General features: G+C 53.4%; 2 protein-coding genes across 10 annotated transcripts in view; one reads left to right on the top strand and one right to left on the bottom strand.

Annotated features, from left to right (window-relative positions):
• Window positions 1-11,860, top strand: part of NEURL1 (neuralized E3 ubiquitin protein ligase 1) — a gene marked incomplete at its 5' end in the record, with an annotated part of 75,711 nt that extends 63,851 nt beyond the window's left edge. For both annotated transcript variants that reach the window (XM_079899181.1, XM_079899180.1), the window contains 3 exons: window positions 5,075-5,764; window positions 9,156-9,302; window positions 9,830-11,860. In XM_079899181.1, coding sequence (XP_079755307.1) covers window positions 5,075-5,764; window positions 9,156-9,302; window positions 9,830-10,068 — 1,076 coding nt within the window. In that variant the 3' untranslated portion in view covers window positions 10,069-11,860. The remainder of the gene's footprint in view (window positions 1-5,074; window positions 5,765-9,155; window positions 9,303-9,829) is intronic.
• A 63-nt stretch (window positions 11,861-11,923) lies between these two features.
• The window catches only part of SH3PXD2A (SH3 and PX domains 2A), a 243,186-nt gene continuing 230,439 nt past the window's right edge, over window positions 11,924-24,670 (bottom strand). For 4 of the 8 annotated variants that reach the window (XM_079901013.1, XM_079901014.1, XM_079901010.1 and 1 more), the window contains one exon: window positions 13,291-22,824. In XM_079901013.1, the coding sequence (XP_079757139.1) occupies window positions 20,851-22,824 (1,974 nt within the window). In that variant the 3' untranslated portion in view covers window positions 13,291-20,850. The other 4 variants (XR_013824409.1, XR_013824408.1, XR_013824410.1 and 1 more) reach the window with 4 other exon arrangements.

The following is a 24,670-nucleotide window of genomic DNA, read 5'->3' as shown; positions in this document are numbered from 1 at the left end:
TTGCATGGTTCTAAGTGTCCTGTACCCACTCCTTGGGGCCCCCTCTGAGCCTTCTCTTCTTTAGGATAAATCTCCCTTTTAGGATAATGCTGTCCAACTGAGGCTAAGAACTTCTGTTTCAGAGCGAGTCAAAGTAGAGGATAGATTGGCCTTGAGAAGTGGTGAGCTTCTTGTCCCCAGGGGCATTCTAGCCAAGGCTGGGTGAGAACTTGGCAGAGATAAACAGATTTCCTCATTCTCCTCTGAGGTCCTGTCTTACCTGAGACACTAAGAATTTTGTAACAAAATTGTACTCAAATATTTTCATGCCTCCAAGCTTCAAATCTCCCAAGGGCTACTGGCTCCCCAGGGCCCAGGTCCTGGCTCTGCCTCTCTTTAACCCCTGCCCAGGGCTGGGCACACAGGGGGTCAATGAGTGGGTGCCCTGAGTGCCACCCTGAGGGGAGGAAACCCTGGCCCAGGCCTCCCTGCCCTTTGCAGGGCCTGGCTCTTTCTGCCTGGGCCCAGGGGATCTGCAGAGCCAGCGCCAGGCACCAGATTAGGCAGGAGCTGAAGACTGACAAGTTCTCTCCTGAAAGATGGGACACAAGAGGGGAGCCAGCTTTGCAGCTTCTCCCGTGGCCCTGTGCCGCCCCTCCCCTATCATAAACGCCTCCAAGTGGGCAGCTGTGTGTCCCAGGCACGGATTAAATAACTTGTTGCTTCAAACGTGGGGCCACCCCACTGCTTGGGGGTCACAGGCTGGCCCTCTGGGTTTTCCAAGCTGTACCCCAGGGCGCAGTCCTGGGCTGAGGTTCAGCCCATGGTTGTTCTCCCCTGGCTTCGGGGGCCTGGACCCTTCCCTGACCTCCAGCTTGATGTGAACTCACATCAGGGTGATGTGACCTTTGCCGTCCCCTCTGCGGAGGGCGCTCTGACCAGTTCCTCCGTCTCAGGTTTCATCTATTTCAGGGCCCCGCGCGGCCGGGCACACTGATGGGATGGTTATTTTGGAGCTTGCTGGTGGCCTTCAGCTGCTCCTGACCCCGAGGGGTGGAGGGGATGGGAGAGAAGACATACTTGGGCTGGGCACTGGCCCCAGAGATTCCATTTTTAGCTGTTTCCCAGCATCTCCTGTACCTCCTCTCCTAACTCCTGTGATATTTCAACAAAGGCCAAAAGGATCTCTTTCCTACCCCTTCCCCTCTCTCTCTGTTTGCCCACTGTTTCTCCTTCTTTCTCTTCTTTTGTCTCTGATCACCATTTGTAGCTTCTCCTTCCTGGTCTTTAGTCAGTAATGTCAATGATTTTGTCCTGGGTGCTTGTCATGACTGATGGGAAGTCCTAGGTTCAAAAAGTTAGTTGTCTGAGTGCAGGTGGACCTGACTTTGGTTGATAAACTCAACCTGAGAAAATGGTAATAACTGAAGTGATCAAGTATCCAGGTGCCAGGGGCTTCTCAATCTACCTCTGATCCCTGCGACAACATCGCAGAGCAGGTATTAGTGTACCCCTGTTCTCATGGTGAGGGATAGGGGGCTGGAGGACAGTTGCTTACCCACAGGCCACCAGCCAAGTGCTGGATCAGACATTTAAACCCAAAGCCCATGCATATTCTTCTGAACCATGTAGCATGAAAACAATAACAATGGCTCATATTAACCTCGTGATTATTATGTGCCAGGTACTCTACTAAGCGCCCTAGGTACTGTATTCCACCTCATCTTCTCAGCATCCCTTCCGAGGGGAGTATTAGAGTCCATATTTTATACCAATAAGTAAATGCTGATTTCACTGCTGAAGAAGAGAGTCCCAGAGGGGTTGAGCTATTTGCCCAAGGTCATACGGCCAGGAAATGGCAGAGCTAGGATTTGAACCCAAGCTGATGACTTCAGAGTCCTTGCACTTAACTATGCTCCTGTCTTGCCTACCAGTATATGGATTTTGTTAACCAAAAAACCTAAAATACTTTTAGGTTGCATTACTAGAAGTATAGTGTACTTATCAGGGGAGGTGTGATGGCCACATTGTGCCTTGAGCTGGCCAGGGCACATCTGGAATCCTGAGTCTGGTTGTGTTCATTGTCGAGGAGGTGGGAAGGTGTGTGGGGAGTCTGAGTATTCCCTGAGGAAAGCGGTCCTCAGTGTGGGGCTGAGAGGCAGCCCCAGGGGTAGTAGGTATAAATACAGGGCGGTTATGACTGAGTGAGCCCTAGAAAATAAACTGTATAAAGAGCAACACATGATAGGTGTGTGATTGTATGTACAGATTTGTGTGGTGATCATTTTATTTAGGTTGATACGCAGGCTACTCATTTTCATTATCTAGCAATTTTGTATAAAAATAGCAAGTCACTTGTAAACACTGCCGGAATATTTTCTAGCTGGTTTGTAATTTTCTAAGAGTGATTTTGTTTGTGTTTGTTGTCGTGGTGGCGGTTCTCGTGTTGATTTTTATAAGTGTAGATCTGTAAATTCAATTGCAGTATTTAAAGCTTCAGCATTGACACCTTGTGTGTATGAGAGGAGGGATTTGAAGGAAGATGCCTTGAAGAGTGAGTTGGGTGGCAGTTGGCAGTTGTGGGAATTTCTTTTCCTATCGGGTATGTGATTTTGTCAAAAGGAAGTATTTCTCCCAAAATTGGGAGTAGGCAAACTACCAATCAGTTAAGTTTTGTGTGTATGCTAGTTTAAAAAAGATAATATGTAATATAATGTAAAAAAAAAAAAAAAAGCTTTTATGGTAGATTTTGTAAATTTGTTACAGGGTAACCTGTTTTCTAGCTGTGATCTTACCACTTCAAATGGGTATAATTTGAATAAGTTTTGTATGGTAAAGGATCAATAAAATGACTTTTTTAAGAGTTCAAACAAAAAAAATACAGGGAGGTAGATTTCAGTTTAAGAGTAGGAAACATTTTCCTAAAGACAGAGTAGCTCAGCAGTGGCACTGCTGGGAGGTAGTGGGTATATCCAAGCAGAAGAGGACTCCTGAAGGGGCAGAGAACAGGAGAGAGCTCACATTCCAGCCCCATTCAGGAATCTGTTCTGAGCGTCTGCCCAGCTCCATGGGCTCTGGCCTGATTGTCCTGAGTGTGTGGGGTGGGCTGGAGAGAGGAGTGTGGGGTGTGTGTGTGTGGGGGGCCCCCATGACGGCCTTGTTCCCATAGGCCTGGCTGGGCATCTCTGAGCCACTTGTTTCCTCCTCACCCTGTTTCCCCATCCCTTCTCCTCTGTCCTCAACCCTCTGGACTCCTCAAGGGCCGCTGACTGGAATCCCTAAGGGGTAGGGGAGCTGGGGCTGTTTCCTGGGGTCCAGGTCAGCCCACAGCCCTCCTCAGCCCCCCACTATTGTCTCCCATGTCTTGCCCTCCTCGCCTCTGCCTCTCCGCAGCCCCCCAGCTTCTCTGCACCATTACTGTCACAGAGTCAATTCCCTGGAATAATCACATTTTCCGGTCTGCTCCCTCCTCCTTGCCAAACACGGTCTGGGAATCCTGACCAGCCAGGCCCCAAGAGGCTTCTCCAGAGAAGCAGGAGCCTTGGGGGGAGGGCTGGCCCAGCACCCTCTCCTTGCTGGGGTCCAAACAACACTGTTCCTGGAAAGGGCAGGGGAGCTGGGGGAGAACAAAGAGAGAGAGGCTTTAGAGAGCGTCTCTAGATTCAGCTGGGGCTGAGTTCTGGCCTCTGAGGCCCCTACCAGTCCAGTCCCCCAAGCTTTACTCTCACACCAAGCACTCCAGCAGCCCTTACTCAGTTCCTGGAGAGAAAGCAGATTCTCCCTGGGGGAGGCTCAGAGAAAAGCCTCTTGAGAAGGGATTGGCCCATGATGTGAGCTGCGGTGGTACTAGCCTAATTTAGGGACTCCCACAGAAAGGGTTCAGTAAACGAGGAGGGCCCGAAAGTGGAGAATGTGGCGTTGGGAGTTGGACAGATCTTGCTTTAATCCTGGATCTGCCACTTCGTGGCTGTCACATAACATCTCCGAGCTTTATCTGTACAATGGAAACAACTTCATGGGATGCTTTAAGGATGAAATGCAGGGGTAATTCATTGCAACTGATGACTTTTATTACAAATTATAGTACTCCATAAAGCAGAGATAACCAGCCATTAAAAAAGTATGGTATCAAAAACATGGTTATTAGTGTAGAAAGGTATTCAGGACACAGTAAATGGAAAAGCTAGTTTTGAAAAGAAAATTTGTATAGCAGAGTTCTTCACCTGGAGTCGATGCCCTGAAATTATCCACAGAATTTAGGGAGAACGTGCATTTTTCTGAGAAGATAGATAAAAGTTGCCACATTTTCAAAGAGATATATAGTTTAAAACTACTGCCATTTATATAGCATGATTCAGTTTTTGTTTTAAAAAAAGAAATAACTAAAATATATTGAAAAAAGGCTGGAAACTCATATATCCAAATATTAATAGTATTTTCCTATGGATGGTGGGCTGACAGGAGATTACTTTTTCTTTTTGATGAACTGTCTTTTCTACAAAATACAGTCTGTATTACTTGTATGAGTAAAAAGAGAAAGGGTTTGATTTCCAGTTGTCAGTTTTGAAAGGATAGCTTGGATAAATTCACTTCACTTCTCAGCCTCAATGTCCTTCCGTGGCTGTAACTTCACAAGGTAATTGTTGGGGTAAGAACGTCTCTCTGCCATTTGTGCAGAGAGGCGTTCTAGGGAGGGGGGGTTCTCTCTGGCCTCCCAGACGGGTAGGATGTCAACATGCATTCAACAAATATTATTTACTGCTGCCTTCTAAGTGCTGGGTGCTCTTCTGGCTGCTGGGATAAAAAGGGAGGGCCCCAGGAGTTAGAAAAAAAATCCAATTTTAATAAGCATACTATCTAGAAGTAATCATATTTTTAGTTTTGGTGTCCTTCCTGCCGGCCTTGATCCTTTGCTTAAACAAATACGTAGTTAGAAGTCCTGCACGACGTTATGTCCTAGCGTTTTCTGTGCCATTAGAAACCCGGTGCGTCTTACTGCTGCGCGCTTTAAAGACCAGTGGGAGGAGGTGCGCAGGCGATGGGGACTGGGCGCTGTGGCCCGCGTGATGGTCACCCTGTCTCCCTCTCGCCGCAGACAGCGAGCTGGTGCTACCAGACTGCGTGCGGCCGCGCTCTTTCACCGCCCTGCGGCGGCCGTCGCTGCGACGTGAGGCCGAGGAAGCGCGCCTCTCCGTGAGCCTGTGCGACCTCAACGTGCCGGGCGCCGACGGCGACGAGACCGCGCCGGCCGCTGGCTGCCCCATCCCGCAGAACTCGCTCAACTCCCAGCACAGCCACGCTCTGCCAGCGCAGCTCGACGGCGACCTGCGCTTCCACGCGCTGCGCGCCGGCGCACACGTCCGCATCCTGGACGAGCACACGGTGGCGCGCCTGGAGCATGGGCGCGACGAGCGCGCGCTCGTCTTCACCAGCCGGCCCGTGCGCGTGGCCGAGACCATCTTCGTCAAGATCACGCGTTCGGGCGGCGCACGGCCTGGCGCGCTCTCCTTCGGCGTCACCACGTGCGACCCCGGCACGCTGCGGCCAGCCGACCTGCCTTTCAGCCCCGAGGCACTGGTGGACCGTAAGGAGTTCTGGGCCGTGTGCCGCGTGCCCGGGCCCCTGCACAGCGGCGACATCCTGGGCCTGGTGGTCAACCCCGACGGTGAGCTGCACCTCAGCCACAATGGCTCCGCGGCGGGCATGCAGCTGTGCGTGGACGCCTCGCAGCCGCTTTGGATGCTCTTCGGCCTGCACGGGGCCATCACGCAGATCCGCATCCTCGGTGAGTGCCCCCGGCCACGTGCCCGCCTCCCCCCAGGTGCACCCGGAGGCTGGCGCCTCCAGACCCAGCCTTTCCTGGAGGAGGGGCGTGTCTGGGTAGGGGGAAAGAGCGCCCACCCCGCCCTTCATGGGGTCTAGTCAAGGAGTCACAGACACCGAAGATGAGTTCTGGGTGGGACTCAATTATCTAGTCCATAGTTCTCAGATCTCACCAGATAAACCCTGGAGAGGAGGAGAAAAGCGGGGAACATTGAGTTTCACGCTCAGAATCTGATTCACCCACATTCCCACAGATACGTCAAAAGTTCTTTTACACATTGCCCAGTGGCCATTTAAAAATGGGGAAAAAGAAAATGGTTTCCACCAGCAGCAAACTTCTTGAGGTTCAGTTTCCATTTCTCCTAAAATGGTAATAAAGGCTCTAAGGGTGGTTGTGTGTCTAAATAAGAAAAAGAGGTTGGTATGTCAGTAGCCAGGTATCTCTGCAGGGTGGTGCCTAGATTGGGGGTCTGTGGGGAATCCCCGAGCAGAGGGCCTTGGAGGAAAGAGGGTTGCAGATGTCTGGGCCTTCGTGGGTTTGAATGGACAGAGTTTGAATGGACTGGGTGATGCGGACTTGTGTAAGCCATGTTTCCCAGAGTGTTCTGCAGGGTAGGTGTCCATTGAAAACGGGTCCTTGGGTCCAAAATGTTTGGGAAATACTGAGTTTTTAAAAAGAAGGCGATTCTTGGGCTTCCCTGGTGGCGCAGTGGTTGAGAGTCCGCCTGCCGATGCAGGGGACACGGGCTCGTGCCCCGGTCCGGGAAGATCCCACATGCCGCGGAGCGCCTGGGCCCGTGAGCCATGGCCGCTGAGCCTGCGCGTCCGGAGCCTGTGCTCCGCAACGGGAGAGGCCACACTAGTGAGAGGCCCACGTATGGCAAAAACAAAAAGAAGGCAATTCTTTACTGTAGAACTTCTCAGAGCCTTTAATATACAATGTGAACCTTTAGGAGAAGGTGGTGGTGGTTATGGTGTCCAGCTTTTCCAAGCTCGTTTGACCAGAAATCTTTTTTTTTTTTAACGTGTATCTTCAGGAACCTCTGTTACCCCAGAGTGAGCAGGTGTTCGTGCTTTCCAAGTGCTGGTCTGCTCTGCAGCAGCATTAGACTCACTCGGAGAACCTACTACAGAGCAGATTCTTGAATCCCACCTCCAGAGGTTTTGATTCTGTAGATCTCAGATTAGGTCCTGGGCATCTGAATTTTTTTTTTTCCTTAGCAAGTTTGCTTAGACACATTTGGAGACCCCTGGGTCTCACAGCCCCTGACCTAGACCTCACCCCAAGAGGCTTCATAGACAAGGTAGTTGTGTGTATGTGAGCATGAGTTTATGCTGTAAGATTGGCATACTGTGTCTAGGCACACGTGAGTAACTAAATGTATACGTATTTGTGTATATAATGCTGTTGGTGATTGTGAGAGTGTGTGAGAGTTTTGTGAAATCAGATAAAATCAGTGGAGACTTCCTCTGGAAAGAGACCAAATGAAGATGGAGTGTAAAATACATTTAAAAAGGAATGAAAAGAAATGGGGCTGGGGTGCTAAGAAGTTAGGATTGAGGGAAGATAAGTCAGGAAGGAGGTGAAAAGAAATCAGGCTAGATGAAAAGCCATCAATCAGTAAGGAAAGAAATTGGGGTGAAAATTCAGGATGGAATAAAAACAAATCGGACTGGGGTGCAGAAAAAAAAAATCAGGTTGAGGTACACAGATATTTGGCTACATTCACCAGGAGACACTGTTCCTCAGATGAAGGAAGTAACATAATGGCAAGGTACTCTCTTGCCTCAGCACCATCTAATAATAGATAAGTAGCTTTCCAGTGAAGCTTCTGTTGCCCAAAGAAGCTTACTAGACTGGAGCAAAGGAGAAGCTTAAAAACAAACAGAAACAACCCAGGACTTAAATGTCTCCAAAGGGAAGTAGGTCAAGGTGGGTGTTGAAGAATAACCATTGAGAATTTAATATATGCTAAACAGATGCTCCTGAGCTGTTTGGAGAATAGGGCATCTCAACTAACAAATTGGTGTTAGGGGATCCTGACTGACTTTAAAGGAAAAACAAATCAGTAACAATGTGTGAAGGATAATTATTTACCTTATAGAGGAATGCTTTGCTTTGTTGAAGGCCTAAGTGAAGTAAGAATGAAAAGATATTTCCTTCACTCCAAAACTACAGTCAATTTCATGCTTAATGGTGAAACATTAGAAATACTCTTATTAAAGTCAGGAATATGATAGAGATGCCTTATAGTATTGTTCCAAAAATGCTAACCAGTGCAATAAAGCAAGAAAATCAAATAGAAGTTATAAATTTCTGAAAGGGGATGATAATTAACTTGAAATCTGTTAACAATAATAAGAGAAATCCTATGGACAGCTAATGAATATTCTTAGAAACAGTGACTATTAAGTGAATTAGAATGAATAACTAGTAATAAAAAATATCTCACTGGGCACTTATTTATGTGTAGGGCATTATGTTAGGGCCTGTGGGAGACTTACAGGTGAATCAGACTTCCTGCTTTCAGGAAGCTCAAGGTTTAAGTAGGGAAACAAAGTTACGTTCCTGGGCAAAGAACAAATAATTTCCTATCCTCTGTGGTTTTTTATTTCCATGCATGGCGTGTGTGGCTGGTCAGTGCTAGATAGAGATATGTGGTTGTCGGGGGGGTGGGGTCAAGGCTGTCCAGAGGAGGGGGTTGAGGATAGCCCCAAGAGGCTCCCTGGACAGTTAGCTCTTTGAAGGCAAAGGCTCTGTCTGCCTCATTCCCAGTTTTATATATACACAGTGTCTGGTACCTGGTAGGCTGTCAGCAAGGACTTGTTGAAGGGAGGAGGCAGGGAGGGATGGAAGGGAAGAGGAAAGTGAGGGAAGAAAGGAAGGAAAGAAGGTTGGGCAGATCAAGTGTGGGAGATGGTGTGGAGTATTTCGAAGGTGCCAATGCAGAGGAGAAAGGGGGTGATAGCACGGGGCTCTGACTAGGATGGTGAGGCCAGGGCTTGAAGGGCCATGCTAGGTGGGAGGACGGCGACTTTGTTCTCTGGCATGGGAAACCTTGAAGGTGAGGGAAGCATAGGGAAGGGTGGAGGTGGGATTCTAGGCAGGGGGCTTGTTTGGAGACGGCAGATGCAGTAACACCAGAGCATGATGCGTGTGGCCCTCCAATTTGTAGGCGGGAACAGAGAGCTGGGGCAGGGTGCTGAGCCAGTCGGTGGAGTCCCACCCTGAGCCTTATGGCTGGGCCGTGTGGTCAGGCTGGGAACCTAATAGAGGGGTGGAGATTCGCGCTTTCTCCCAGTGGCCTCTGAGTGGCTAGTGTGTCCCTCCCTCTTTCCCACCCTTTCTGCAGGCTCCACCATCCTGGCAGAGCGGGGCATCCCGTCACTCTCCTGCTCCCCTGCCTCCACACCAACCTCGCCCAGCGCCCTGGGCATCCGCCTCTCTGACCCCTTGCTCAGCACATGCAGCTCTGGACCTCTGGGGAACTCTGCTGGCGGTAAGTAGGCTGACCCCTCCAGTTCCATGGTGACCATGCCAGGCCTCCCACCCTGAGGACCCCATCCCCACCCTTGCCCTGGCTGAGGCAGGCCTGCAGCCTCTGTATCAGGACTGGGCCCTGGAGATGGGCCCAGTGAACCCTGGTTGAGTGCTAATTTCCGGGTGTATCCCATCCTTTCCCCCGGCTGGGCAGCTTTCTCCAAAGGACTTCTTTAGCACAAAGAACACCAAAGGGTAACTCAGGAGGGGCCTTCCTTAAATGGTTTTGGGCCCCCTTCCTTCCTCCATCCCTCCCTCCTCCTCTCAATGCCTCATGGACACCCTGGCCCCTGGTCTGGGCACCGAGGGGCCAGAAGTGGGGCTGTCCAGAGTGTATCCTCTCCTCTCTTGTGCCCAGGAAGTTGGGTGGTAGGTTAGACAGGCCGATCCTGATAAATGGAGGGGGAGAGGCCAGGGGGCTCTCTTCATGAACCTGGGACCAGACTGGGCCATGTCTCCTCCTGACTGCTTTCCCCTTGCCCCCAGGGACGGCCCCCAACTCACCTGTGAGCCTGCCAGAGTCGCCAGTGACTCCAGGCGGGGGCCCGTGGAGCGATGAGTGCACCATTTGCTATGAGCACGTGGTGGACACGGTCATCTACACATGCGGCCACATGTGCCTCTGCTATGCCTGTGGCCTGCGCCTCAAGAAGGCTCTACACGCCTGCTGCCCCATCTGCCGCCGCCCCATCAAGGACATCATCAAGACCTACCGCAGCTCCTAGCCCGTCGTGGTGCCCTACCCCTCACGCCCACCTCCGCAGACCCCGGCCCAGCTCTACCTGAGGGGCAAGTCAACAGGGCCCCTTCTCTTCTTCCTCATTTTGGAAATTCTTTTCCCTTCTCATTAAACATGGGAAACAGCCCCTAAAGGTTTGGGGGAGGAAGGGGTATCAGGCAGGGAGGTGGGGGCAAAAGCAAACTGCCTGCTCTTCCCTGCACGCCGAGGGGCTAAACTGGGGTCTCAGCTTCTCCTGATCCTTCCCCATCCGGGGTAGATTCCCAGGAGGTCCTTCTAGCCTGTGTGGCACCTTTGTGAGAATTAGAAAGTGTGTCCCTTCCTCTGGGCAGATGTGGCCCTGAGCCCAGACATGTGGCTTGGCTAGTGGAGTGTGGACTTGGACTTCAGCCTCTGTTTTCTCCCTCAGCCAACTGCCCTTGAGCAGTGCACAACCTGTGCAACAGCAGCCCTAGGCCGGCAGCTCCTGAGCTGCTGCCTTACTCTCTGACCTACACCTACCTTCTCCTTCCTTTCTTCCTTGCGCCTTGGGCCTGGAAGCCAGGGGTAAGAAGGCCAGTGGATACCTCTCATCCTGGGCAGGCTGCAGCCTCCATGCCATGTCCGTCTCCCCCTCCCCCTGGGTGGGTGGACAGACAGGCTACAGAAGCCTCCAGGCTCTGGGTCCCTAGCCCCCTGGCCTGGTTGAGATGTGGAGGGCCCCTTTCTGGTCATAGCCTGTCTTGGTGTGGGCTGGAGAGTCTGTCTTCTGTCAGGGGTCTCTGAAGAACAGGTTTGCAGCTACCCTCTGTGACCTCTCCTCCCCCATTTCAGTGCTATTCTGGGCCGGGCTGGTACTCATAGAGGCTGTAGCATCCCCAGGAGAGGGCAGGGCCCTGGGTTGGGAGTAGGGGGCTCCCTGGAGTAAGAAGAGGCTTTTTCCGTATTTTAACTTATTTATTTATTGGGTTTGTAGGGGTTATTTGGCAGGGGGGCGGGACTGAATTCCCATCCCCCAGACCCCTAGAAATGCTGTCCTGGTGGGCGGGGTGCCTGGTTAGAGGGGTCAGCAGAGGTAGTCATCACTCAAAATCTTCCCCAGACTGCAGCCCAGAAGTCCCTAGCCAGCTCTGCTTACCATGAAGTAGAACTCCAAAGGGGCTGAAGTGGGAGGCCTTCTGACAAATTGTATCCCTTTTATAGAGAGGGCAGCAGAGCCTCTGCAGTGCCCTGGGACTAGGGGATCACCCCAGAGCCACAAAATGCCCTTCTTCTTGGGCTGGAGCAGGGTTATCATAATTGGGTCATTATACATCACGAGGCCCAGGAGTTCCCTCCTCCATAAGGACATAAAAAGTTCTGGGCAAGCTGAGGGAGGGAAGGCCAGCTGGTCTCATCATTGTAGGGGTAGGGAACCTGTTCTTAGGCTCTCTGGTCCCAGGAAAGAAGAGAACCTCTAGGTTCTTAGTCCTGATGCTGGGGTGAGGGAGTCCCCCCCGCAGCTGCTCTTAGGTTATAGTCATCTCAGCCCTGCACGCCCTGTCCTGATAGGCCATGGCTGGGGCCAGCTCTCAGAGTCCTGGCCTAGTTGCCCCCGAGCCTCCCAGCCCTCGGCCCCCTCAGGTTGTTTTCTACGCCTGTCGGAGACTGCTTTGCCGTATGGCTGGCAGAGTGCGGGATTCTGGACCTGGCCACTGACCAGTTGTGTGGCCCCGACCAGGTCACAGCCTCTCTGAGCCTCAGCTGGCACCTCGGTAAAGTGATGGTTGGGGTCGGGAGGGACTTTCCTTGTGACTCTCGGGGGTTCTCTGGTGGGGACTGCTATGGGGTGGGGTGGTGGGACAGCACAGGGAGGGGGTCAGGATGCCAGGCGGGCCCTGTCTGCACCTGCCTGGCCGGGAAGCCACAGTCCTACCATGGGTCTCCCCTCCCCACTGACCCTGTAGACCCCTTCTGTGGGAGGGGGGGCGAGGTGGGGCTGGTGTGGCCCCACCCAGTCGGGGGGTCCCCTCTCAGACAAGGAGAGTTCTTACGTGCAGGGGCTGTACAGCCTGCGCGCCAGGGAGAGGAAGCCACCGTCCTGTTGTCTCTGCTAGCCTGGGGGTAGCTGCTGCCTCCTCTGTGAACCTGGGTCACCGTGACTGATTGTGAATAAAGGTGATTTCGTACCAGCCTGAGGGCTGTGCTGTGCAGTCTGGAGGGCTGGGGACGGAGGGCAGGCGGGCAGGTGGGTGTGCAGGAGGGGAGTCAACGATCAGGAAGGACTCCCTGGAGAGAGCAGGGGAGGGGGAGGCAGCTGGAGCGTGACCTGGGGCTTGGATAGCAGGGGCTATCCAAGCAGAATGCCAGGCGAGCCCCACTGTAAGCTGAAAGGGAGACGCTACTGCCCCTCGGTGGCCTCAGGTCCCTGGGTCCGTGGCACTCCCGAGGCTGAGCCGGGTCTAAATCTGGAGTGCAACCTCTGTGGAGGGGCAGCGCCACCTAGGGGCTAAGGGGCGGCAGGCACTGTGCTGAGCTCCCCAGAACAGGGCCTGCCCGGCTCTCACCCGAAGCCCAGACCTGGAAGCTCCGCTGCTGCTCCCACTGGTCGGTGAGGAGGCCTATGCCAAATGAGTGGCACAGCTGGGCTGAAAAGGGAGGCCTCGGTCAGGGACCTTCGGAAAAACTTTCTAGATGGGCTGAGCACCCCTGGGTGGCGGTAGAAGCTGGAGCGCTGGACGGGGTCTGGGCACGATGTGGGAGTTGAACTCATTTGGCAGGCTGGGCCTCAGAGGGACATGGGCCGCTTGCCTTCCTCTCTCCTGGGAGGATGCTCTAGCTGCCCAGCCTCTGCTTGGCCTTGAACAGCCATGGGCTACTCCCCACCCCAGGACTGCCCAGCCCTGCTTACTGGAGTCCAGCAAAAGTAGGGGCGGGTCAGGGGCTCTAAGCTGAGGGGCCATGTAGGCCCACTGAATGTGGCTCTTTGGCCCCAAGATCTGTATCCCTCTCTAAAAGCCTTGGCCACTGCCCAGAAAGCCTCCCAAAGGTGGGGGAGGGGTGGAGGGGCTCGAGCACGCTTCTCACCGGCAACAGTGGGAACTTACCTGTCCCCCCACCCCTCCAGTGTCCTCAGAGGGCCCGGACCCTGCAGGTCATGTTTCATTTGGGGTGACGTGGCTTTTGCCACTCAGCTGGATATGTTTCCTTGTGGCAGGGAGAATCAGGAGGTGATTCTGTTCAGTTAAAAAGGCAAAAACTTTATTTAGTTTTCAGGGAAATACAAGATGCATGTAAACATAAACAAAATACAAAACAACCCAAATCTTACAGTCTAGAAGCATGCCAAGACAGAGTATTTTCTGCAGACCAAAGAATCCCGTCAAAATGATAAAAGACACCTGGAAAGCGGCAGGTCAAGGGGCTGGGTCCCTTCCCCGAGGACGCTGCATTTTTGTGATGAGAACAATTCAAAAAAAAACAAAACCCACTATTAAAAATATTAGAAACATGGAGAGAGTTTAGCACCACCATTGAGCCTGGAAATTTTTTAGCACTCAGATTGACAGCACTGCCCTTAAATTTCTCTGCTGAGGGGGAAGAGGGAACAACCTCCTTCAGACCCCACAGACCCCTCTAGGAGCTGGGAGGGGTTGAGTGGACACCGTGAGGAGTGCCCCAGAGGCATCCAGCAGTTCACATGCAACCATGCAGTGCACAAACCCACGCTTCACGAACCTGCCACTAACACCTGCCTTGTTCAGAAGTCCCCTTCATGCAGACCTCCTGTAAACTGGCCCTGAAACCCTTTTGCCATCCCGTGTCCTGGATTTAATGAAAACCTGTTGCAGAGAACAAGCTGTAGATTCAAGAACCGTGGCTCTGTTTACCCTTCTTTCTCTGAAATGCTTAAGAGCAGTATGCCTTGATCACAGGCCACTAAACACGATGAGTGCATTGCACTCCATCTTCTGAGTCACACCACTGAGGCAGGCTCAGCAAACTGAACCACCACAGGCATCATTAGAGCTACTTAAGAAGAACTGGTGTCAACAGAAGAGCAAACGAAGTTGTCTTCCTCCCAGATATGCTTGATGGTGTCTGGACCCCAAGGTTCCAGTTTGGGGGTGGTGGGTCCCAACTACATGACCCATTACGGTCACTGGTCTCTGATTCAAGCAATTTGAGAGGCTAGCTCTGGATTGGACAAAGGGAGGCGGGGAAACCCAGCCTGGAAACGGAGAGATGGATGAATGTTCTGGAGCCAGGGCCTCAAACTCGAAGACTGGTTTGTTGCTGGCAACTTCCCGCTTTCCACTAAGTAAATCAATGACCATTAAGAACCCGCTGGGGACCCAGCTTGTGGCCCAGCAAGTAGCTGTTTCCTGAGGCCACCTTCTTCTAACAGCCAAATCTTGGGGCTTTCCCAACCTGTTCTGGCTGGACCCTTGGGTGAATCACTAAACTCCCTCCCTACCTGCTGTCTTCTGCCTGAAACACTCAGAGTAGACTTCCTCCTCCTTTCTAATAAAGACAAAACTCCAGACTCCAAACCCTCTCTCAACCTTCTCATACTCTTCCCTTTCTGCCTAGCAGACCTCCTCTCTGGAAGCCTCCTTCTTGGGGAAGGGGCGGTAAACCCCAGCCACCCCAAACACGCGCACACTCATCTTGCCGACGTGCCTCTCACTCACCTCCAACGTGCTCGATCCATACTTTTGCTTTAAAACGACAATTCTTCCTTTCTCTCTTGCCTCCTGAGGTCCAGCCCATTAGCTAGGATGGAAATGGGAACAAAGGAGGGACCTTCATCGTAGGGACCCATTCTCTAAGGCCACTAAGTTCTGGAATGGGAGAGGGGGCTGATTGTCAAGGTCAAGTGCAAACTCAAGGTTAAAAAGATAGGCTCCGGGAAGGGGGATGGCATGGTAAAACCAACATTATAGGCAGCTTGGGACCAAGGCCCAGGAAGACAGAGTCCTCTACCCAGTCTATAAGCACCAGTGTGCCCAACTTCTGGCCTGAGGACCCAGGTGCGCAGGACAAAACAGGAGGGATGCTATTATCAGTGGGACTCTTCTTCCTGAAGTGCAGCTATAGGTCACTGACCCTGTTGTGTCACTGGCTCTGATCACAGAGCTTGAGAACCAGGGGCTGCCCCAACCAGAGATCATGATTTAGACAAAAAGCTCAGTAATGTCAAGGGGGAGCCCTCCACATGATTCCCATGAAGCGTTCAGTCAGGCCTGCAGTCTAGACCCGGGGTGCTGACGTACCCGCACGGGTAGGTCCACTGAGCTCACGGTGACCAATTTCTCGCCCCGACCAGCCTGATCCACCCTCAGCAATATAAGAACTGAGGGCCAGCTGCTCTCCTGACATGGGGATTCCCACAGTGGCGATATGCATGGCAAAGGCTGGGAGTCAGCCTACTAGAGACACTGCGGGTGGCAGCCCCATCTGACCGCCTCGGCACTTCCACACCCAGTGGCGGCACCTTTCCACATCTTCATTTTGGAGCCCGGGACGATGGCCTAGGCTGCTTCTGCTAGATCTGTTAATGCCAGTGTGAAGTTTCCAACTAAATACTTAATAAAATAATTACCAAAAAAAAAAAAAGACACATTGCACTCTCCAGCCAGAATTACACGTGTGAATAACACATACGCTTGCTGCCAGAAGCTGTGAGTCCTTTGGGGCCTGCCCAATGCCAAGGACTTGTTCAATGGAGACAGCTTGCCCAGTATGTTTTTCCTCTAATCCCATGTTCTTTAGTTCAAGTGGGAAATGACCAACACTCTCACATAACGCACTCGAATGCACACACACACACACACACACACACTCTCTCTCTACCTCAACAACACACAGCCCTCAAAAAAGTGAGGGAATCTTAATTCTTTAGCACTGTGGATGGTTCTCTTTCCAGAGAGCTCTGCATCGGGATTCTTGAAGATTGGACCTATAGACGTATACACTCCAAGGAGAGCCACCCCCACACGGGGGCGCGGTCCCACTCTGGGCGCCAGGTTCCTATTTGTACAGAAATTCACCGAACGGGATGGAGCAGCAAGCGTACAGTACTGGAGGTGGAGGGGATGAGCCCGCAAGGATGTCCCTGTCGCCTTGAGGGGCAGAGCTTTGGACCCAGAGACTTCCCGTCCTGTCCCCTCTCTACTGGCACCCAGGTAGGAGGCGGCGGCTTGGTACCTGTCGTGGGAAGTTCTGTCTGCAGGGACCTCAGCAGGCTCCTCCGACGCTTCTCCAGGCCCTTCTGGGGACTGTCGGGGTGTTGAGCAGAGGCAGGGCTCGCGCCTTGCTCGGGCTGAAGTCATTGAGATGAACGGGTGGCCCTGGCTCAGCACCAGGCCCAGCTGCAGGCTTGTGGGAATCGGTGCGTCACTGGGGAACGCTGGGCTCAAGGCACCCACATCCCTCCGGAAGGGTTTGATTACATCGAGGGTTCCTGCCCATAAACTGAACTTGAGGTTACGTAGTTTTAGAAAGACTCAAACATACATCGAAAGGATCATGGCCCAAACATCAAGAGATTGGCGTGAGAGGGCTGCCAAGGGTTATTTTGGGGACAGGTCTTTCTGAGCAGCTGGCTGAAAAACAACGGAAATGAAAACAAGGAACGGTTCCTGGAGGCCCTTGCTCTGTGCCTGGGGCTGGGGCCCCGGGGAGGCCAAGTGCCCCATGCCACTTCCCTGAATCCCTCTCTTCTGGGCGGACAACACCCAGCAGAAGGGGATGCCCTCTGGCGGGGACCCCTGCCATCTTGCCAGGGAAGGGGGAAGGGGAGGAGGGGTAAAAAAATCAATACCCAGGTCATCTATAGGCTCCACAGCTACGACTTCTTCCAGGAGCCCCACCTCCCCTAGCGAGAGACGGGGTTGCTGGCTCTCCCGCCACCATCCCAACAAGCCCTGGCATCCCTCTTGATAATATTGCACTTTTCCTGTCTCTCAGATTGTTTTCATTTTCGATTGAGAATGCAAAGTATTTGGAGCGGGTAGGGGAAGTGAGTAACCTTAAAGAAATAATATATTAGTTAAATACAAAAACAGGAAAAGTAGGGGTTACTTTATCTTTTTTTCCATAAAAACAAAACAAACTACCAAACCAAGGTCTAAACTTAAATAGTTCTACACCTATTCTGCAAATACTAGTAATATGAAAATAATGCTTGACCGAAATTCCCTTGTCTTTTTTCCTTAGATGATAACAGTAACATGCCTTGCTGAGGAAAGCAATGGATATAAATGCCAGTAAAATACGCTGCTCTAACATCTGAAAGTGATTAAAACGATTCTATATAATGCCTTCGTCAAGATGGAGCATGGAGGAGGAAGAGAGAGGACCCTGTGGGGCTAGGCTGGGGGTGAACGGGCTGAAGGCTGGCCAGAGGGCCCAGCCACAGCTGGGGCAGATGGCACACCTGCTGTTCAGGCTGCCCCCCCAGCTCCCTCTTGCCACCCTCGGGGTCCCTTGGCCTAGTGGGAACAGCATGATGGGGCCAGGGAGCCCAGCCAGGCCCCTGTTACAAAGTGGGAGAGAGATGAAGACATCTTTTTCCCTTGTAATAAAAGAAAAAAGTCTTTAAACTGAAAGGAAAAGCACCAAATGATGCATCTTCGGGCATTATATAAACCTCAATAATGACCTCAGAAGGGCTCATTTTGATTAAAGTTGCAGTATACAGCAATACAACGTCATTTCACATTTTCAATCGCAACTAATGGAAAACTAGGTTTGGACACTGCTGAGATTTTTTTTTTTTTAAACCTTTTAAAGTCCGATCTGGTTTTCCTCCAGATGGGTCAGAGCCACAGACCCCTCCCTCCTCTACCTGCTGCCAGAAGTACCCTCCAACGTCACAAAGCAGCTCAGTAGCTCTAGGGAAAAGCCCTCTTGCCCTGGGCAGGGCTAGGAGTCCAGGGGCACAAGGCCTGGCATCCCCTGGCCATGTCTGAGAGGGACTGGCATGCACCCTTCTTGCTTCAAGTATTAATATTCTCTTTGGGTTTGCAGGGTTTGTGCTGTGCTGTAAGGGGGTGATGGTGAGGGGCAAGGGGCGAAGACGGGGCATGGCAATCCCTGTTCACTGCCCAAAGCTACATGCTGTCACCAGGTGGCAGCATTCTCTACTTTTCCTGGATGCCTGAGCAACCCCCAGCCATCCTCGGGGCTGGATGTCACATTGTAAACATGATGACCACACTATAAACTCTAGCGGGGCTGGGGAGGAGTGCAGGGGTGGATGCAGTGGGGAGGTCTGCCGTTAACTAGCTATGTGATTTGGGGAAAGCTAATTCCTGTCTTTGGGCTGCAGTAACAAGAGGGTATGGGATGGAGTGACCCTGAAGGTCACTTACAATGACTCACTTAAGGGCACTGGGGATTAAGGAGAGAGGGTCCTTGGGGGGCTGGGAGAACATCTGCCTTGTGGGTGGTGGAGAGTCCCACAAGGCAGTGCAGTGAGGAAGGGCAGGGAAAGATAGGCTCTGGGGAGCACTGTGGTCCAGTCCGACTGAGATGCTCTGTGCTTAGCAGATGCGTCCTGCACTCCTTCCTGGCCTGGCTGGCGTGTTACTGATTGAACTGGCTCAGTGCAGACATTGAGGAGTGAGGCCGCTGGGGCCATCCCCCTGGAAGATAGCTACGTGGAAGGTCCTTTAACCCGACAATCACTCTACTTTTAAATTTTATTTTAAATAATCATAAATTACTTTTTTTTCTTTTAATAAATATGTGCTGCTTAAAAATGAGAAAAGTATATACTGCATCTTTAAGTAATGCACTTTGCTCTCTGGGTTTCTTTCCATTCCACCGTATTAAAGTGCATTAATTAAAAAATAATGAACCACTTCTTTATCATTATTGTTCAAATAAGTCCAAATAATATTAATATGAAGACACTACAACACTACCATTAGTACTGCAATCTAGCAGATAACTCAACATCCTGCTCTATTTAATACTGTCCAGCAGAAGAAAATAGTAACTAATTTTAATTTTAAACAAACAAAAGGAAGCAAAATCTCACCACGGCCTTTTCAACATAGAACGGGAGCAGTTTGCTAGAGCTGCCAGGCGTCAGTGTACGGCGAAGGAGGAGGGCAGGGCGGCTGGGGGCTGAGGGCACGAGGCGCGGGTCCCCCGCTGTTCTTCAGGCATCATACGCTGCCTGGGGGGCGGGGGGAGTGTGGGCGGAGGGAGGGCCTTTCCTCCTTAGTCCAGGATCTGGCAGCTGAGTCGGGGGCTGTGAAGCCTGATCTGTCCACAATCAAAGGCACGTGTGGAAATCCACTCCCAGTGAAGAGTGAGTCCTTGGGGAAGCCAGTTTGGCCTCTGAAGTGTCGACTGAAAGACACCACCCAGAGTTGACAGGGACGTCATTCTCTCCCTTCTCTCTTTGCAGGGGCACTGCCCCTCGGAAAGACCAGGTTGGCTCCTGGCCCAGGGATCTTCGCCTCCTCGGGCACCTGCGATATTGCTTGCAGGCCAGGGGGTGCCTGGTGGTGTCCGCCCAGCAGGTTCCCCTGGGCCCAGGGTGAGGGCAATGGCTGCTGCTCCACAGCCTTCACATAAGGCTTCGGGCCCTGCCCAGGCAGGGGAACGTTCGCTGCCCCTCTCCTGAACACCACCCGCCTCCCTGCTGAGGGTTCTGCCCTGCTGAGGTTGCACAAGAACCAGGAGAGCAGCGTCTCTGCTTTGCCACGGCTGGGACCAGGGCTCCTCCAGCCCGAGATCCCTCTGGCAAGCACCGGTACTGTCCACACAGTGGAAACCAAATGAAGCGACTTTGGCTTGTGGAGGGAAGAATGCAAAACACAAACCAAACCACCTCCCCACAAGAGTATGATAGAAAGTCCATCCACTACCCATCCCATCCCGTGAGGCTGACCGCCCTTGGGTCCCCAAACAACTCCTAAAGTAAGACCAAAACCCAAGGCCTGACATAGAAGGCCCAAAGCAATACACCTCTCCCAAAACTTGCAAAGAACTGCCCACCCAGAAATATCCAAAATAAAGTCTGTGCAGACTGTGAAAAGACCGACGGCTCTACCTGCCCTCTCTGTGAACACTGGAGCTGGTGGTCCTCCACGGGGGTGCCCCAGGCAGGGCAGCCTCTCTTCTCAAGGCCAGCAGCAGTGACGGCTAAGAACGGTGGTCCTTGCTGGCAGCTGGGGAACTGCTTTTTCTTCAACTAACAAGAAACAGTGGCCTGGCCCAGGGACAGCCTGAGCTCACAGGAGATGCCTCCCAGCCCCAGGGCCAGTGGTATCTCCTACCACACCCACCCATGGCAGGCGGCAGAGATTCCTGGGAAACCAGCGTAACTCACAAACATAGATTAGGATGATACAAGGGCTACTTCCGGGGTACAAGATGCCAGCAACGGAAGCCAGGCTAGGCAGGGGCAGGGCACAGGAGGCCCGCACAACCACACCTTTTCCAGATTTGCAGCCAAGGCACAAGTTGGGGTTTCCTACATGGCCTGTCCCAAATGGTGCCGAGTCCATCAGCAGAGTCCCCAAGGTGCACGTGTGAGGCTCAGCTTTCTTGCCTCCGGTCCCAGGCCCAGGACACTCCTGCCCCTTCCACTCCCTGCTCAATGTGGGCCCCCACCAGACCCTACCTTCCAGCTGGGGGACAGCCTGGAGGGGAGTATCTTCGAGGTCCCACATTCTGCAGGTTTAACGTTGTCCTCCCCACCCCCTCCCATTTTCCCTTTCCCTTTTGTCTTCTCTCACAGCTCACCCATACTGAGGCTGCAAGGACTTAGGCCCCCCACCACTCCTCATTAGTTCTTTTTCTCCAGGTAGTTGGAGGGCACCCAGCCTTTGAAGGGCTTCACCCCGTCCAGAATCTGGCAGTACCACCAGCCGTTGGGGTTCCTCTCCAGGACCTCCATGGACACGCCCTCCTGGAAGCCCGCCGTCTCCTCATCCCCCTCGTAGTCTGCGATCGAGACGTACACATCTTTGAGGTTGTTGTGGATGAACTGGGACTTCTCAATGGGCTTGGGGCGCACAGGGGACACCGGGATGCCGTTGCGCTGAGTGGGCAGCAGAGGAGGGTCCGAGCCCTGGCTGGCGGCCCGTTCGACCAGGCGGCCCTTGGCTTCTGCGGCTGCCGAGCGGGCAGTGCTGAAGGAGGAGTTCCGGCGGACGCCTCGGAGGCCGTCGGTGGCCGTCAGCGACTCATTCCTCCTCAGGGCACAGGACAGGTTGCTGTCCTTGGGCGGTGGGGACACGAACACCGACTGGGGCCTCACGGCCACCTGCCGCACGCCATTCCTCATCTTCACCGCCCCGGCGCCCGAGGTCTTGACGAAGCCGCCGGGAGGCTTGGAGGGGATGGGTGGCGTGGCCCTTTTGCTCTGGTTGACGGTGTTCAGCGCTTGGACCCGCTTCTCGATCTTTTCCAGGCTGTCTGACTTGCCCTCGTTCTGCTTGCTCTTGGTGGCCACTGTGTCCAGCTCTTTGCCAGGGGGGTCGAATTGCTCGTTCTCACCGAGCACCAGATAGTGGGAGGGGGCCCAGCCCTCCAGCTCCCCAAACCTCACGTACCACCAGCCACTTTCCAGCTTCTCAAGCACCTGCACCTCCACGCCTGCCGGGAAGCTGATCTCCGAGTCCTGGACCTTTTGGTAGGCACTACATGTCGTGTAGGAGGTGGCCTGCCCTTCCCACCCCTTCTTGGTGGGACACGGGGGCGTGGCGGCAGGGAGGGTGATGAGGTCGGCCGAGCCTCTCCTGGACCCCTCACCGGGACCCTCGAAGGCCATCTGGGGGGGCAGCTCCGAATCCTCGCTCTTGGAGCCCTTGAGGCCGCCCCGGAGCTGGCCAGTGGGCCTCAGCTGGCGCCGTAAAGTGCTGATGTCCATCTTCTCCTGACTCTGGGACTCTGTGCGGTTCAGGAACGGCTTGGGCCGAACTGATGGCTTGGCCCGGGCACAGGAGGTCAGCCCAGTCTTCGGGTCAGCATCCTTCCTCGCTCCGACCTTGGGAGCGCCGCGGATGCCTGCGTCCGAGGCAGAACGGCGCTTCAGGTCCTCACTGTTCTTGGACAAGGACGAGGAGGAAGAGGAGGAAGAGGAAGAGCAGGTGGTGTTGATGGTGATGGACGAGGAAAAGGAGGCCGAGGAGTGGTTCTTCCCCAGTTCCGCCTGGGCGTTCTTCTCTGCCTTGAGCTTCAAGAGCGACGACGATTTGGGGGAGCCCGATCTGGGGGAGTTTTTCCTGGCAAGGGACAGCGGGGAGCCGCCTGGGGAGTCGCTGTCCCGGGAGGAGCGCCTGGCCGACAGGGCGTCCTCTGCACATGCCCGGAAGCCCTCGTTCTCATAGATGGTCTCCTCCTCCAGGGCCACGTCCTCTGCAGATCCGCCCACCTTGAAGCGGGCGCGCTGCAGCGAGAAGGCGGGCGAGGGCTTGTGGGGCTGGCCGGGCCGCCTGTCCCCCGAGCTGCCGTCCTCTGCGGGCTCCTCACTCAGCTCTGGCTCTGAGTCGAAGCCAAAGGCAGGGATGTCATACTCGGGCTCCTCGTACCTGAGCCTCAGCGGGGAGTCCTGGCTCTCACCAGCACCCGCCAGACCCTCCTCGGCCTCCTTGGGCTTGCTGGGCGGTGCCGGTGGGGGCACCTTGGGCCGCGTCAGAGTGCTCGTGCGGCGGCTCAGGTTGGGCTTCCTGCGCTTATCGATGTACGACGCGGGGGCCCAGCCCTCCTTCTCACCGATCTGCACGTACCACCAGCCACCCGAGTTCTTGTCGATGACCTGGGGGAAGGGGCAGACGGGCCAGTGAGCTGGGAGGATCGCTGGGGCCCTACCATGTGCCAGGGTGGGAGCTTCCCACTTTGGCTCTAGGAGACATTATCTCCATTTCCCAGATGAGTGAACTGAGCCACTGAGTAAGCGGCCCAGGACCCAACGTAGGAAGTGATGGGCTGGCATTCAAACCCAGGTCTCTATCGTCTCCTGGATGGGGGGGCTCCTACTCTCCAAGACCCCCTCTCCTGCTCTTCCAAGTCTCCTCCAACACCCTGGTCGAGCTGGCCTCCTCTCCAGACCCTCACTTCTCCTCCCGCTGAGCTACTACACTTGGAAGATGCACTGTTCCCAGTCCCTACAAAACCCCGCTCACCACGGACCCATACGTACAAAAGACTGCCATTCCACCACTTCCATCCTCTCACTCCCATACTGCTAGGCCCTCCCTCGGTGACACTGGAAAGGGTCTCTCAGGGCAGAAGAGAATAGGAGGGTGCAGGTGAGTGGAACCTGGAGGTAAGGCTGAGGCCGGACCTCCCTGGTTTCCCCATTGCTCATGGTCATTTCACTACATGTGGAATCCCACTGAAATCCTACCAGCTGAGGAGATTTCTTTGAGTTGAACGGCTTCCTGGGGGAAGGCTAGGGCCTCTCAGTCATTTCCCTGTTAGTATAAACTCGTTCAAGGAGCTTCTTTCTTAACTGCTATTTGAGACTGGAGAAAGCCCAGGAGTGTGGTTGCTGGCTGTATTGAGGTCCGTTTGGATCGGGGAATACGAATGGAAGAGGCAGTTGTCCTTCCATGTGCGCAGGTTCCGCATCCCTGGATGTGGAGGGCCAACTGCACTACGATTTTATGTAAGGGCCTTGAGCATCCCAGGATTTGGGTGTCCATTGGGGGTCATGGAACCAACGCCCCACGGACCCCGAGGAACAACTGTAATTTTGAATTGTGGAACACTGCTGGAGGAGGAGGTCCCAGGGAGGGGAAGGGAAGCTTGAAAGCACCGGCACTGGGGGAAGAGGGGCAAGGAAGGAAGGGAGGATAGAGACCACCAAAGGCAAGGTCTGCCTGAGGCCAGCCCTCTGCAGCCCCCGCCCTGCCTTGGGTGCTATATTCCGTCCTTCACTCTGCCCACTCCATACTCAAAATGCATACGTGGGTAGATCCTAGGTATGTCAGTTCTCTTACATTATGAGCTTCATAGGCTCTTCTGGAAGCATAAGCACCACTGAGAGAATGATTTCTCTTAGAAATTTAGTTCTAAGTTCCAGGCATGTGGTTTAAAACATTCACATTGGGGGCATCACCTCTTCAATGGGCAGAAACTGCCCAGTTACTCTTCTGATGGTTTTACAGGTATTAATTGGACTTAACTCCATTACTACACAGAGCCACTCAAGTGAAAGATCTGAGTCACAGATCTTCTCTGGTCCCTGGAGTGCCATGTTCAGCGCTGGCCACAAAGTGGGGTTTCATAAATGCTAGGAGACTGGCTGGGAGGGAGCAGGAGAGGGTCTGCTACCCACTTGCAGAGAGAAATCATCAGAACCTGGGGGAGAAGGGACTGCATCGAATGTCAGAGGTGCCTGTGGTGTGGACGTGGCCAGAGCGGGTCCTCAGTGCCTTACTCCGGCTGCCTGGACCACATTCTCCCAACAGCAGCACTTCCTAATATGGGTCTTGTGGAACCCTGGCCCCCAGGAGCTCCTGGGAGAGGAATCTAGGTGATACTGCCTATTCCAGTCCCCTCTTAGAGACACACAGTGACACCCCCATATCTAGGCTCTGAGAAGTTCTGCAATTAAAACAACAAAGCTGGTTGGGTTTTGTTTAACTCACTGTCCTCCA

This window comes from Stenella coeruleoalba (assembly GCF_951394435.1).
Source record: "Stenella coeruleoalba genome assembly, chromosome: 16".
Classification (NCBI taxonomy): Eukaryota; Metazoa; Chordata; class Mammalia; order Artiodactyla; family Delphinidae; genus Stenella; species Stenella coeruleoalba.
Note: the sequence above shows the minus strand (reverse complement) of the source record. Positions and strands in the feature narration are given on the sequence as shown.